This window comes from Aptenodytes patagonicus, chromosome 2, assembly GCF_965638725.1.
Source record: "Aptenodytes patagonicus chromosome 2, bAptPat1.pri.cur, whole genome shotgun sequence".
NCBI lineage: Eukaryota > Metazoa > Chordata > Aves > Sphenisciformes > Spheniscidae > Aptenodytes > Aptenodytes patagonicus.
In genome coordinates this window covers 162266922-162283352 of record NC_134950.1, presented here as the reverse complement: position 1 = coordinate 162283352, position 16431 = coordinate 162266922, and the positions used below count along the sequence as shown (strand labels likewise).

Here is a 16431-nt window from a genome sequence, read left to right as displayed (position 1 = left end):
ACATCTAATTTTAGGCATCCACTTTTGATAATTAGGTATCACATATACAGGGTCAGTAAAATTCTTTAAAAAAAAAATCTATCAGACCCAAATAATACTGTTCCTGTATAAAATAAAGATATAGTTAAGCTCATTTTTTGTTTAATTTTATTTAAAACAAGAATAAAAGTTACAGCAATCTTGTTTGTATCTTCAAATAAAATAGATGACCTTTATTCTATCTGTGATAGTGGGTCTGTACTTATAAGGTACCGCTGAGATAACAGGTATTTTGAGGGCACAGCAGGAAAAAGCTGTCCAGTAACATGAACTGCCAAATGCTGTATTTCCAGTTTTAGATGACAGCTACTTTGCAACTCAGCAATAAGGTGTAACTATGTATCTCAGTGTAATTATCCCTCTACTTCTGTCAGAACTGAGAATAATTTTGTAAGTATTTGATAAAGTTATTACTGAAAATATACATAATTTTAAAATGATCACCAAGAAAAGATTTGAGTAAGTTATAATCAGTGAAAGCTTTAGGATCTTAGCAAAAGAGCGTAAGTTAAAAGTTCTTCATACTGACCAAAACAAGTCAATAAGCAAACTCAGAAATATTACTTCAATCTCAATTTATACTTAGTGAAACCTATGATCCTGAAGGGTTTCTAACCATGCATTCTGAACAGCTTTCTAAAGGGAGTAGAAAAGCCAGCATCCTAACTATTTTTAGAGTGGAACTCAGTTAAGTTGGGGAAAAGGAATGTGATGCCCATGATAGCCAAAGAATAGACTCCACTGTCCTGTCACACTGCAATCCTGTGTACTTACTCCTCATACTGCTCTTTGTTTCAGGATATTTTTGTACTGAAAAAAAAAAAATACAGCCCTTGTCTGTACTTGTTCTAGCTTCAGTTCATGTTTCTCAATTATGAATGACTGGGCTTGTATGCAGTACTCCAGGTAAGGTCTTATGGCTACATATAACAGCACTAAGCCTTCCTTTCTGTACTGAAAATATTTCAACACATTCACCTGAGAATCACACTAGCAACTTAGCATTATCCTCCAATCACTGAATCCATCCACGCTGTCCTCCCCAATTGCTTCCAGCAGAGCAGCTCCCAAGTTACAGTAGAAACTTGGTTTTAGGGTTCAAGTTCATCACCATGTTTGGTTTGTTTTTTTTTTTCCTTTTAAAAACCACATCTTAATTTCATACTACATTATTATCCTGGGGTCATCAAGTCCTTTCTGCACCATGTTTGAACCCTCCTTTGTATTGACTATATCTCCTAAAGAATTGGTTTTGTGCTAACAACAGAATGTTTTACTTAATTTTCATCTAAGTTGAGCAAGACTGCTCTTAATACTCATACCTGAGGAAACTGAATAGTAGCTTTCCCCCCCCCAAACGCAACACCTATTGTCACGTACACTACAGCCAGTTTCTTATTCATTTAAAGCTCTTCTACTAAGGTGCACTGACCCCGGTTTAAGAAATACCTTTCAATGCATTTCCTGGATATAGTCCTTGGCATATGCAAAAGAAACACTCTACCAATAGTCATGTGGCTTCAGAAAATACAGTTAACAACTCCTAATTTGACTTTCTTAAAAAAACTTAGAAGAGGGCAAATTCACATATACATATGTTCATAGTACTCTAAATAATCTGTTAACTTTCATTTCTAATCACTTATTAAAAATCATACTGCAAGCCACGTTTTCAACCAAAAAGCAGTGTTTTATGCCATCACCCATCTCTACAATAAGAGCTGACAAAAGTTAAGGATGCTGCAAATGCAGCAAATCTAGGACAAGCTATATTCCTCATAAGCCTAAGTTCTCTGCAAGGAGTTTTTCACTGGACCTCAAATGAAGCTCTTCCAGGTTTGACTTGAGGAGACAGTGAAGACACCGTGCAGAGAATGTACACAACTGTAACGAATAAGGATTTCTGACATTCCCCGATAGTCTCCACTTAAAACAACAAATAATAACTTCCAATTTTAAAATTTATTTCCTTAAATTCATTCCAACTTTACAGAGGGGTAAAGTAGTTGTGGATCTGTTGCCAAAGTTAGACTGCTCCTGGGAAACTACTTTAAACCCAGCTATGGTACCTTCTCACATTATAGGGGAAATACATTTAGTCCATGTTTGACCAGCTGCATGAAAATATAAAGGAAATAAAGAGGAGTCTGAGAATTTTATATGGTTATAGCCAAACAGTCAAGCAAAACAATTCTTAATTTTTTAATGTCTTTTTTGTGTTTCCCCCTCCACACCACTCAGTAACTGAAAACAAAATGCATGGATTCTATGCTACATCTAGGGGCTCCCTTTTAACAAGTGGCACATTAAGAAGTCTTCAGTCCTCGAGCATGTAATTCTCTTTGCACAGACTAAATACAACCTCTGGCAGGACAAGCAAAAGTCCCCTGTAGTTCTTAATCTTCATTTGGGAAAGGAAGTGCTTTATGTTCCTGCTTAGACTACACACTAGACATGCCAAGAGAGGCTACTTCTGGAGATGCACTGCACTACATTCTTAGGTATCTTGTATCCAACTCTGTGGAAGAGTCATACTTTTGGATCTGTCATCCAAAGTCATCCAAATATGATCCAAGTCATACTTTTGGATCTGTACCAGACAGCTCTCAGCTCCTGTGAGAATGGAGCTGGAGATAAACTGCATGTATTTCAGTTCATAACTATGTGCACCTAAGGGGCTGGCACTGAAGAGTCCAGCATTAAACACAAGCAATAAAGGTCTGAACTAACTCAAATTCCATTGTACTTATCCCACTGATAGTTACTAAAGATCAGCTGACATTATTTTGTCCATGTGGATGATCTTTAAAATTTTGGCACTGAAATTCTTGCCTCAGAATGGTAAAGCATCATATTCTGTTGCAAGTGCTAGAGCTATACTTTCATGCTAAGAAAGAATATGCTCAAAATGCACAAGATTCTCTCTTTATCCTGATGCACAAGATACAACCATCATTCACATTGTAATTCGTGTGTGTGCACTAAAAGCTGCGTTTTTGTGTACAGAAAGATCAACACTTCTATTTATATAGCACAATATTCTTCCCAACTGTTGTGCAGGAATTATAGCTGTAGTTTATACTAGGAAAAAAGCATACAGCTGCATTGTCCAAAAATTGTTCAATACCTGTCAATCAGTGTGCCCTGGCAGCAAACATTCCCAAGAGCATCCTGGGCTATATTACCAAAAGCAAAGCCAATAATCATGGGAAGTAATTATCTCTCTCCAGTCAGCATTCATCAGGTCACACATAGCTGCTGTGTCCAGTTTTGAGCCTCCAATATAGGAAAGACATTGGTTATTGCAGCAGGGAAGATCATTAAGATGGTCAGGAGGCTGGAACACTTGCCTGGTGCAGACAGGCTGAAGGACCTCAGCTTGTTCAGCCTGAGGACAACAAGGCTTCAGGAGGACCCAATAGCAGCTTGCCAGTACTTATGAGGAGGTCATTAAGGCGGCAGAGCTGGGCTCTTGACAGTGGTGCACAGTGGGAGGATGAAACTGGAGGTAAGGAGAAATCCCCTCCTTGAGGAGAGCCAAGCAGTGGAACCAGTTGCCCAGCAAGGTTGTACAATCTCCACCCCTGGAGGTTTTCAAGCCCTAAGTAACCTAGTCTGATCTCATAGCTGACCCTGCTTTGAGCAGGAGGCTGGGGTCCAGTCAGCCTTCTTTTCTACTATCCTGAATAAGTTAGCACCATTAGAAACTTTGTCACCTCATAATTCATACCCTTCTCCAGGTTATTTATGAATGTGTTTAAAAGTACTAGTGTAAGCACAGGCCCCTGAAGGACTGCATCAGGGATGTCCTCCCACTACGAAAAAGCTGGACATCTTAGAGAACGACATCTTTTAGCAGCAAGGAACCACCACAGAACTCCTTTGTAGAAAGGAGTCACAGACCTTAGTAATGTTCTTTGACATAACAACACCCTTCCAAGCATGAAACACAGGTTCAAGATTTCCACTTGAAAAGCATCAAAGCGAACAAGCGATCATTTCCTCCCGCTTGACTGCATACTAGCATTTAGATTAAGGAGAGTAAACCTGGAGGAGAAAACAGACAAGAAGTGAACAGCACTGTACTATGCTACATATGAAACGAAAGATCAAGAAGCTCCAAAAAACTAAGGAATAAGGGAAGGAAGGAAATAGCTTTAAAATAAAGTAGTGGCTATGTCAATATTAAAGCAAAAAAGTTACTGCTATTACATCCACTAGCATTTCTAGACAAAGGATAAGCAAAAAAGAGCTACAGACATAATGAAGAATATAACAAAGAATAATCTCCACTTCTTGCTGTTACTTTACAGAACACGTCCTTTTCCCTAAATAGAAAAAACAGCACAGAGAAAAGAGAAGGCAGAAGTCTCCCTGGGTAACATCACCCTGTAGAATACATCTAAGAGCATGTTTAAGAGTTGAAAACGGAACTGTCAGTGTTTTGCTTGACTGTAATTACTACCTACAGAAAAGTAGTAGTGTTTCTGGGTTTTAATTTCTATAATATGAAACAACTAAACATAGCATCATACACCCATCTCTTACTGCTCTCATGCTATTAAAGTATTTTAAATGTGCATTAAAATGCCACACGGCAACTAAAAAGCTTCCTCCTACTGTCCCACTTGGCAACTACTTATGTTGACTCGTGGAAAGGATGGCAGGAATAAACAGCAAGAAAATAGAGGTGAAGACAAGCAGTTCTCCTCGGTCTATTTCTAGTAACTCCATTATCCCATTGACATCTAAAAAGCAAACAAGGTGTTCCACCTGTTTTGGATGTGTCAACATCCAGTTACTTATAACAAACTATGTACACTAAAGAAAACTAAAGTTTTTAGCTCCGCTCTGAGTTTTGACCTTGGCATTCATAATATCATCTGCTTTGGACATCTCATTTTTCTCAAAACAAGGTATTAAGTACTTATTCTTAAAAACGCTGCGCTTTGTGGTTAGATTAAGTTCACTCTAACCCAGCCAGCCTTTTACGCTTAGCATGACACACCAAGTTTAAGCTTATGAGAAAATGTCAAATACATCTTATGACTACAGATTAATTTTACTCATTAACACAGCCCTCCACACCTATGATTTCCCCCACATGTATGGTCTCCTCTCATGACTCCTCCCTGGCTTAAGACATGTGGCAAGAGGTTGAACCACTTTTTTTGTTGGTTCCCAAGTCATGAAGAAATCGCAAGTGTTTCAGAGGCTGGGTGCCTAGACTTGCTCATCTAGGAAAAAAATCCAGGATCTAACAGAAAGTACAAAAAATCCAAAAACATATTCCGTGTGCTAGAAATAGTACTCAGCTGAAGATAAAAAACCCCCCAGCATCTACAGCCCTTCAGAAGGTAGCTTCCATATGTCATCCACTTAAAACTACCTTCACATTAACTTCACCAGCAGCAGAGCCCCACTGAAGGGGCTTCCTTAATTCCAATGAAGGAATTCAAATCAATGTATGAATTTGTTAGCTTTTGCATTCCCTTTTATATACTTAATGGGAATATATTTATGTTGCTGGGTAAAGGGAAAAACAAATATTTGATGACACCTCCACAACCCTTAGTAATAGGTCCAAGATAGCTTTGTTCAGGGTACTGTATTCTATACCCAGTGATACATTCAAAACCCCTCAAAAAATGACTGCAAGTCATTTTTCTTTGACCTGTATGGGCTACAGCAGTGCCATTAAAATTGTATTCATGAATATTTTTCAGCATTAGTGCAAGATTTAAAAACACCCTCTAGAATTAACAACAATAGCACCAACCTAGATCATGCTAACATTCTGCCACTGAATGAAGGTATTATTCAACCTTTTACAGCCAGGCTATAATAATCGGTTATATTAAAACTTCAGAGTCATTCCATTAAAAATTCTTTTCTGAAAAAATAACCTCAAAAGTCTCATTAATACAAACCTGGTAAACAATCTGTGTTAAGACAGCTTCTTTGGCTAATATTAATTTCCAGGGCAAGATTCATAACTATCTTAGAAGACAGAGCTAATGAATTTTCTCCTCCTAACTCATAAAAACTCTTCCTTGTCTTCTCACACATACTATAGAATTTTTAAGTAGCACATTTTTTTTTCCACCCCCACTCCCAAAACAAAAACATAAACTGCAATACTTGTATGTTTTCATAATTCTCACCAATTATGCAGACTCTACTGGACCTAAGTTATCACAGTCTTAAACTCAGGAAATATTTTAGACATGCTGCTGTTGTCAAATTCAACACAATCTCATGAGCATTAATTCTTCCCATCAGCTAAATATGTTAAAAATAGAAAGTACAGTTAGGTAATGGAAAAAAATGGGATACTCAATGCATAAACAGGCACTTAAAATCAACAGTAAAACTGAAGCACCACATTTCGATTGCAATCGTGGAGCCTAACACCGGAAGGCACACCACCATAAGACAAGAAGGTAAAGGGCAGGAGGGGTGGAAGTCATGCACATATACTGCTTCTATGCTTTGTATATTAAACTCAGCTATACACAGACTTCAATGCCATCTATACACATACTACTTGCTGTGGAGAGGACACTTGATACGGAAATAAAGGAACTGAAACAAAGTTTTGTATAATAATATTTTCCAGTTAATCAAAATTTTCAAAGCCAAATTATTATCAATGCACTCGAATATTGAAACACTACAAAGCACTGGGGTTTTTCTTGGAACCGTGTTGATGGTAGTTAGAAACCACTTTTAATATATTCAGTTAATCAAGAAACTAGAAATTTCTGTGTAGGAAGCAGCTCGGCAACACTACAATACATATGCAACACCAAGCTGATGAAACGTCAACATGGGTTTTGTTACCATCTTCATGAGAGTAAACCGGGCCCCAAAGAGCAACAGACCAAAGCTGCTCAAAGTATGAAGCAATTTCACTTGTCATGTGAATGACTAAGAAGGGGCTTCCAACAGTAACTTATTCCAGATCATCTCTACCTAGCTGCATGCTTACCTTTTAGGGTGATGCAACCACCAAGGCTGTTAATTATTATATGCATATAAACATAAACTACAATCATGACTTTCAAAGTCTCTCCTGTTCCTGTGTTATAAGTTATGTAAATTCTTGCACATTAATGTTACCAAGAAGTCGGCATCCCTAGTCATTTGACAGAAGTACATGTTTACAGGAAAGCTTCAGTGGTTTTCAAGGTAAGGGGGAGGGCATGGAGAGAGTATCGCAGAAGTTAAGACTTTCTCAACAAGACTTATCACTGCCCTCCTAAATGAGGAGAAATACCAAATGAAATAGGGGAGGGTGAAAGACAGGAAAGAAGAAAGCACTGCAGTTTAAAAAAAAAATCACTTACATAACCTTCAAATAAAAGCAGTACGCTTTTATATTGAATGAAATGTTTTCTTTAGCTAGTCTTCCTTAACCCAAATTCCCATCTATGTCACCAGAACTGAACTCTCACTTTCTTATCATAACTTCACTGGCAACATGCTTCAGATTTTCCCTCCGCTCTGACATTACCACCATCTCCTCTGCTGCTCTGCTCTCCGCTTCACCCACCCCTCAACATCTCTGAAAACACTTCTTTCCAGAGGGTCTTGGGCTTATAAATTCAATCACACTCAGCACACCTACCTCGCAGCAAAGATTGAGACATTCATTACAACCCTACAATCTCCCAGTTACATCCTGCCATCTTATCCAGTCCCTCTACTACATGACCAGCTATCCAAACAAAACCCAAGATGGATATGTTTGTCTGTGGTCTTGTAATCAATAACTGGTTTTGTTTGCTGTCAGTTCTTTCACTTTTCATTACATTTTCTCAAACCTAATTTACACCTTAATCCAAATTTTCTTAAACAGATGTCTGTACCTTCCATGAAGTGTGTCACCTTTTTGGTCAATTGCTACCACAAATAAACACACCAGTATTCAAAACGGATTATTTTGAACTGTAACTAATAGCAACTTTTTACACTTCAGCCTTTCATGCTTATTTTATGTAAACAGAAAAAGTGGAACTCGCCAAAATTTGTTCCTGTTTTGGGAATAAGCATCTCTCTAGCCACTTGCCTACGCCAAGTATTTGGAGATGCCTATTGATTCCAGATGGATCCACCAGTGCTGATCCTCAGGACCAGCAGCCAGAATATGACTCATCACTTCTTAAAAGTTCAGTACAGCACCCATGTTTACAAGTAAAGGTATACTTTTAAGATGACAGAATGTTTTATATACGTAATTACATTAAATGTGCACCAATCTTTCAGACTTATATCTCATGCCACTACCACAAATACTCCTTTATTCAGTTACAATGCTTTTCCAAAGCATTGAAAAAAAGAAGCAATACTGAAAAACGTAGGCAAAGTTACTTTTGAGATACAAGAAGCCATTTAAGATATAAATCACTCCTCAAATTTTCAGAGCATGGATAAAAAAAAAATTGAAAGGCATCAATTTTATTGAATAAGAGATAAAACTTGCATAAATATTCAAACAAAAATGTTTCAGTATTTGTAATAAGTTTGTTCTTAAAAAAATCACCTGTGCTTCTAGTCAGCATTTTCTTCCTGGCCCACTATCAGAATATCATCACTTCCAGCATAAAAAAGGGTCTGTGCAGATTACAGTTTTCGTTGGGGGCATAAATTTAAGGAAGCAGAGCTGGGCAGGAACAAGAGCACACTACCAACAGGAGTACTGTGCTAAAATCGGCTTTCTCATTTTACAGCCATAGGGCACAAATGCCAGCAGTAACCAAACTGCACTAGTTCATATAGAAGAATCCTGAACACCTCTCTACCCCAAAATAGGATGAGAGGACAAAAGGTGCAAAAAGAAACTAGAGAAGAAAACAAGAACAGTGGTGTTAGTGTAAAGTTGCATACAAAAATCAAAGATGTAACACAGTTGCAACTACCTAAAAAGGCCTTCCTAAACTGCTGGAAGTTATTTTTTAGCTTCAGATTTACACACACACGCTAAATAACCATCGTATCACCTGTAACAAAAAAAACTTTAATATAGCTGAGGCAAAAATAAACTTAAAAGTGGTATGGTTAAAAAAAAAAAGCCTTGTAGAGGGAATTGCATTAAGAAGTAGAGAAACTATGTTTCTCTGAATATGTAGCATCTGAGGCCTACACCCCTGAAAATATTTAGTCCTTCAAATGGAAGCATCCGACATTAATCATAAAACTACACATTACACCAATTTCAACGTCTGCCTGGACTTGCACAAAGCAATTAGAGTTATAATAGCACTTTTGTATTTGAACTTGTTCTGCCAGGACTGATTTTTTTCATGACATATTTAATATAATTAAGTCATTTCCAAATATAGTATGTTTGTTCTTAAGCTTTCTAACTAATAATTCTATGGCCGCCAAATTGTTTTCTTCTGCAGGTTTCCCCACACTACAGATGCAAGCATAGCGTGTTTATTTTGCCAAGGAAACCTCATAACCAAGTGTATGTGTCTATTTTTACAAACTCAAAATCCTACGTTTTGTAAATGGAAAAATAACATCCAAAAGTAGATCCAAATTTTAAAAATACAAACTAATATTGCAGAATAGAAGACTCAAACTGGAAAAAAAAAGTGCAAGAATATTCTACAAAGTAAACCCAGGGGAACACAAAGAGATTGAACCATTGCACTTACTTGATTCACATTTGAAATAAACACTTCACAACAATACTAGCAGAAAATGGAACACTTTATAATTATGTTGTATAAACAGACATAATAACAGGACACAAGGGAAAAGCAGCTCCCTAAAAGCTTAAATATCTTCCATGGATGGGCAAGATCTCAGGAAACTATAAATGAATCTAAAGGACCAAGAAAGGCAAACTAATTAAGGGTACAAAACTAACAGATAGTATCAGACCAGCACAGAACATTGTCTAGCCTTCACAGCTCTTTCATACGAATACTGATCAAGTACAGACCACAGATGCTCTTCTATATTTTGTAACCGACTAAAGCTGTTTTTCAGCAAGATGCCCCTTTTAGTTAGAACCGAGTATGACTCCAGCTTTATTGAAGTCAAGGCTCTCACTGACTTAGAGCAAACTCATGGCTGTGCCATGTCTCTTATACTGGGTCATCAGTTCTCAATCTCCATGTTTACTTTACCGACTCCGAATTTTAAAGTTCATACGAGTCCGAAAGAGTCTGGGTGTTTTCAATAACTATTCCAAACAACAGATCCTCAACACAGCAGATTCACATTTGAAGAGCCATGATGAAACTAGGCTAGGGAGTTAACCTCCTATTAGTAAAAGATCATCCTCGTGAAGCAACAAAATACAAGGCAGATCATTTTCTTACAAACAGGCACCCTCTTGAAAAAAAACAGGTACCATACAGACACTCCAAACGAGGTCAAGAGTGAATGGGCCCGAATTAAATTAAGCATTAAATCACAGAGACAGTCACCTCAAAAGCAGATGAAGGGTTTATTTTAAAAAAAATAATCTTTTACTACCCTTGCTTAATCTATAAACATGTGTCAGAAACATTTCTCTTTTCAAGGTGGAATTAGCGCAAGTCGGCACCCACAGAAAGAGACAGGCACCACCAGCAGAAGGATAACAAGCCTGTAGTTTTTGTTACGTAACACAACTTTACCAACAAGTTTGTAGCTTGCCAGTTCAGAGAACAGATGAAACAGAAATGAAGCATTACACTGAAGTTAAGCTTAGCGTGCCCTTAGGACTCCATCAGAAAGCACAATCTAGAAATTCTGTATCTATTCAAAGAAAATGAAGAAAATTCATAAGAGAAAAGTGAAAAGGGTTTTCAACTGCATCAACCCACTTTGATTTCTCTTCTCTCATGAATGCATCATTTCAGCTTCCAGTAAAGATCTGGCCACGGTCTCCAAAGACAATACTACTAGAGTCCATAAATTTGACTTACTTCTTACAGGCATATAGAGGTTACCTCCACTGTAATATTACACAACAAACATCAAATCCTTCTATTAACTGCTCCACTGCCCCCAGCCCACCTGCAGCTGGAATGAAAGTCTTGTGCACATGTCAGAAAGTGGAATATGTTCCCTCCTCCAGCTGAGGGGCCGATGACTACACCCACACGACAACTGTCTATTTGCATATTTTAAGAAATTATATTCACCATGTAACTACATGACCAGCAAGGGCAGGAATGATTAGGAGGGGATGTTAACATAATGGTACATGTAAGCAACATACTCTGTGTACTTTGTTATGCTTAAACTAACCACAAGTGTAATCATGCTTGCAATATGTTTCTGCAGCTATGCAAGAGCCACAAGAAGGTTGTATACTCAGCTGTGGATGGCAGCAGTTTATGCACTCATAAAACCCTGTGGTCTTCCAACATAAATTAAAGACAAGATCACAACTGTACCAATGCACGATTTAAAAGGCAAAATTGTTATTATTATCCCCACTGATTAAACAATAACATAGATGGCTTGTCATCAATATTAAAGATCAAAGTACAGGTTCAAGAGCAAGAAGTCATTCACTGAATATTCTGCCTCCGCCAGCCAAATAAAGCAACGCTGCACCTCCAAAATACAAGTTCTTGATGTCTTATGTGATTTCTTACATGATTACACCAATAGGAAGAGTTACCAATTGCTCTAGAGGGGCTGAAAAAGCTTTAGAGAAGTAGCTGCAGTATAGGTGAGCTAGTTCTGTAAGAATTTAATAGACCTTCATTATTCGCAACAGTACCTGGAGAGGCTGCACACAGCCATTCCTTCAGACTCAAAATTTGTGCATCCCACTATGTACAAAAGCACAATACGTAGGATACGATGTATCAGAACAAGACTCCGGTAGATGCAAGTAGGAGATAATTAGCACACAAAGAAATACAAATGGAAAAATGGACACTAGGGAAAAGATGGAGGCTAGCATCCCGAAGAGGTACATGATTTGTGTATACACCTGTGTTTTCGTAGCACAAAGGAGATCAAGATAATGCTTAAAGACTTCTTTACAAAACAGTATTTTTCTTTTTATGCCCCTCCACCGGTCACAGCTCTCATGACGTACACTACATCCACTCACAGAAAAGCAAAGGTCCAGAAAATCTCCTAAAGTAACAGTTCTCTTCATACAGACTTGTTTTGCACTCTTCAGAAAAAGATATCCCAGAAATATAATACTTCACCAAAAGAAGAAGGTCATAATGTATGGGTTCTTAAAATATAGAAAATAAATTAACACACTAGGGATCCAAGCAAGTCTCTTTTATCAAATAACCTAGCCACAGGCCTACATAAATCAGTTAACAGTGATATTTAATATTGTCTTCCAATACAGCTGAAAAATATTTAAAGCTAAATTATGAAATTATATTTTTATTTCAGAAGTCAAGACAGCAGTAACTGCAAAGAAAATGCAATTACCCAGCTGAGTTAGGATAGCATGTGCATAGAAGACAACACTGCATGCCTCCTATGTGCAGCATGTATTGCCTTCCTTGAACTGAAGCAGGAGAGAGACAAGCTCCATCAAAACACCTCTATCGGCTTTGAATAGTCCTGAAAAACAATGATGAGGCAGGCAGAGAGGAAACCGCAACAGCTCTCTCCATCTGCACGTAAGGTGTAGCGTTGCACTTGACTACAGAAGGTTGCAGAAGATGGGACAGCAAAGGCACCGCACTCTATTGCTCCACTTGGAGAGCATGGGGCACGCAGCAGCACTGAGAACGGCACGAGGGGTTAGGGAAAACACGAAGGTTACACACATCCGTCGCAAACAGTGCAGCAAGAGACAGGAGGATCTTAGTATCACAAGCGGTAACACGAAATCGCATGCATACCTTACAGTAACAGGGCTGCACTTGAAGCTTGAGGTGTTGAACGCGTAGCGCAGCCCGAAGGAGCACATTCAGAAGCACACCTATGTCCTGCACGTACGCACTGTGTTTCCCCTTTCCGCCGAAAGCACAGGGAGAGGAAGACCCACAACGAGTAAGAGTTGGGATCCTCACCTGCCGGCCCCCACGCCCAGCCCGGAGGGGGAGATGCACGCACAGCTATGCCCGCACGGGACAGGCCACCCGAGTCAGCCCGGGCACGGCAGCTGGGGCGAGGGGCAACGCAGCGAAGTGCAGGCAACGACGGAGCGGAAGAGCGAGACAACCCCACGGCTGCCCGGCGACGGGGGCTGGGGGGGCGGAGAGTACAGCAAGGCGGGGGGGGGGGGTCCGCGGCAGCGCGGCCTCCGCGGCACCGCAATGACAGGTCAGGGAGGAAGGCGGGAGGGGGGATCGCGCAGCCGGGGAGCTGCGAGGGCGGGCGGCCGCGGGGTCGCGGCGGCGCGAGGACGGCGTCGCCTACCGTGTACTCCCGCACTTGGCTGTGGAAGTTCTGCTCGCGGATCGTCACCTCGTCCGCTTCCATCCTTCATAGTCCCGCGGCCCCCGCGCGCAATGGCGGCCGCCGCCGCCGCGCCTGCTCCTGCTCCTGCCCCCCCGGTGGCAGGCGGGCCACCATGGCCAGCGGCAGCGCCGGCTGCTCCCCCGGGCCCTGGCGCCGGCTGAGGGGCCCCGGCAGCGGCGCTCGCGGCTGGCTCCGCCGCTCTGTCACCGTCCGGCGGGGCGCGGAGGAGGAGGAGGAGGAGGAGGAGGAGGAGGAGGAGGAGGAGGAGGAGGAGGAGGAGGAGAGGGAGGAGAGGGAGGAGGAAGGGCGGCCGGCGCCGCCTCAACTCCTCCTGCTGCGTCACCACGCAGCGTCCCCGCGCACACCACAGCCCCGCCCCCAACCGCCCGGGGGAGAGGCGGGGCTAAACGACAGAAGACGTGGCCAAACAGCCCCGGGGAGGGGGAGGAGCAAGGGGCGGGGTCTATCCTCAAGCAAAGGGTGGGCGAACCAACGTCCAGGGGTGTGGCTAAAAGGAAGGCGGAGTTAGGCTGGAAAGGGGCGTGGCCCTGGTGGGGGCGGAGCCAGAGGAGCGGGCTGGAGAAAGGGGCGGGGCTTGAGGCGCGGGTTGGGGGCGGGGGGGGCTGCTGGTTTTAGCTGGAAAGGGGAGCTTTGTGCCCGTTTGGGGGCTGGCAGGGGACAGGCAGAGCCCGAGAGCGTCGTGGGGCCTGGGAGCAGAGCGGGGAGGAAGAGGAGGTACCTGCCCTGCCCTGAGAGGACAGGAGGCTCCCGAGGCGCTAGCGGGGATGGGGGAGCAGGCAGCGGCTGGGAAGGGGGAGAGCTTCAGGCGCAGGGCCTGGCGGGGAGCCCCCTTCCCAGTGAGAGGAGTCACCATAGCCGTCCTGAGCCTGGGGTTGCCTGCAAGACTCACCCGGTCCCACCCACGAAGGCCCCTCAGGAGATGGGTGTGAACGGGGTTACGCTCCCCCCTCAGGAAGCGCGATCGCTACAGACCGTCATTGAACTGGGGCAACACGAGGGAGTCTGGGGGTGTTCTGGTCTAGTTGATCCTCCTTGAACTCAGTCTTCCTGTAAATGCATCAGAATTTCTAGTTTGAAAGATTGTACTTAGAACTTAAGTTAAAATTTGCATTCCACTTGCCTGGAGCAGCTTTGTGTCTTTGAGTGATTTCTACCGACAAACTGCCGTGTTGGTTTTCGGCCCAGTGCTGTAGTACAAAGGCGCAATCTCCCGGTTGTTCCCTATTCCCTCTATACACACAGGCAATTTTCTTTGTTTTGGCGTTTTCAAGTAGATCAATTGCCTAAATATACACAAAAACCTATTAATCTAGGACACACTATAAATTATAGATGGTGATTTAGCAATCTGTGAGACCTGTGAAAGGTCAGAACTGTCCCCACTCTCTCTCCTCCTGAAGTCCACTGCTTGAGGAAGGAGACTTTCTAGGTATTCATTGAGGCTGTAGGAACAGGAGAGGACCCTTAAAAGCAGACCTGAAGGAGCAGGGAGCACAGAGTCTTTGCGATGCTTCTTGAGAGAAGCTGTCGTACTTTACAGCTATTCCCGGCACAGCACTAGATTGTGTCTGATAGACAATATTATTACTCATTTGTTTTTTTCCTTCAACTATTCCCACTTATCTTCAATCGCCTTTTCTTCTTGGGATGCCGAAAGTGGTGAAAGCATCTGTAGCTGCCAAGAGGAACATCACATGAGACTTTGGCTTGTGAGCGTGGCTAGTGCTGTTCCCCTCTCAGGAGTTGGTCCGGAGAGAACAGTATAACTGAAGACGAGGTTTATAGGTAGAAGTAATATCTTTTATTGCAACAACAAACACAACTGGAAAAGGTAGACAACTGTTTGGTATGCAAGAACCTGTCCCCAGAGAAATCAGCTCTCAGAGCTGCCTATAGAAATTATGTCAGTGGACTCAAAGACAAACCCTGCTCTTACAAAGAGTCATGCGTAACATTTGTACAGAACAGACAGGTTCCCAGCTTTCGTCATCTTGTATAAAAGACCTATGCAATAAATTGGTAAATTGGCAATAAACAGGGTGTGAGGAACCTAGCATTTAGGCCTTCACTGGATTTGCGATGAAGACAGAAGCGTTGTAGCCAGAAGAAACCAGATCTAAGAACTGGGGAGACCAGAAGGTCCAGTCAAAGGGGGAAAATGGGAACAATCAGAAATTAGGCCAGCAATCAGTATGTTAAAACATACGTGCTAATACCAAGGCAAAGGAGGAGCACGGTTGGAGTTCAGGCCGCAGTCAAGCAGCAAGTTGATCCACGCAACAAGGATGACCACAACAAGCAGATGGAAGAGTGAAGCAGTTTGGGGAAGAAGAGACAGTGAAAGACACAGTTAGGAGTCAAGAGAAGGAGCTACGCTTAGGGCAGGGCAATCTATAGGCTCTTAGGGAATCTCTGCCAGTAAATAGCAACACCTACTGCCAGTTGGTTAGGAATCTAGGCCTGAGGTGAGATTTAGTACCTGAGCTACCTGGGAAATTATTCACCCGCTGCTAAGGAACAGCTCATTGAATCTGAAACTGAGCTTATTTCATTAAGGAGGTCTGAGAGTTGTATCTAGGCACCAAGGATTTCATACATTTCTAACTTTATGTGCAGACATAGTAAACACTGCTCTGAAATAGAAGGTTGTAAGGAAAATGAGCTGTACTTTTGTAGCTGTTATAAAATTAAGATTTAGCAGAATTGAACCTTCTGCTTCCACTTGGGCTGTATGTTTTCTTTTTAATATACTGCATTTGAAATATACCTGAGGAGGAGATACATAATTTGTCTTATACTATGGACTGGCAAGTTCTTTCTTCAATTTCTAGCAGATGAATCATCAGAACCACGATACACATCTATATTTGCTAAGAAGATGGGGGAAAAAAAAAAACAGCTTCGATCCTTTCTTGGGCAGAAGTTATTGCTCAGTTCCGAGGTGTCTACATCACGAAGGAAGGTCATGGTAGCCAC

At 41.6% G+C, this 16431-nt stretch overlaps 1 protein-coding gene across 1 annotated transcript in view; it reads right to left on the bottom strand.

Moving 5' to 3' along the window:
• Positions 1-13748, bottom strand: part of LMBR1 (limb development membrane protein 1) — a 74651-nt gene extending 60903 nt beyond the window's left edge. Inside the window, exon 1 of the mRNA XM_076331920.1 lies at positions 13393-13748. Within this exon, the coding sequence (XP_076188035.1) occupies positions 13393-13455 (63 nt within the window). The 5' untranslated portion in view covers positions 13456-13748. The remainder of the gene's footprint in view (positions 1-13392) is intronic.
• Between the last annotated feature and the right edge of the window lie 2683 nt (positions 13749-16431).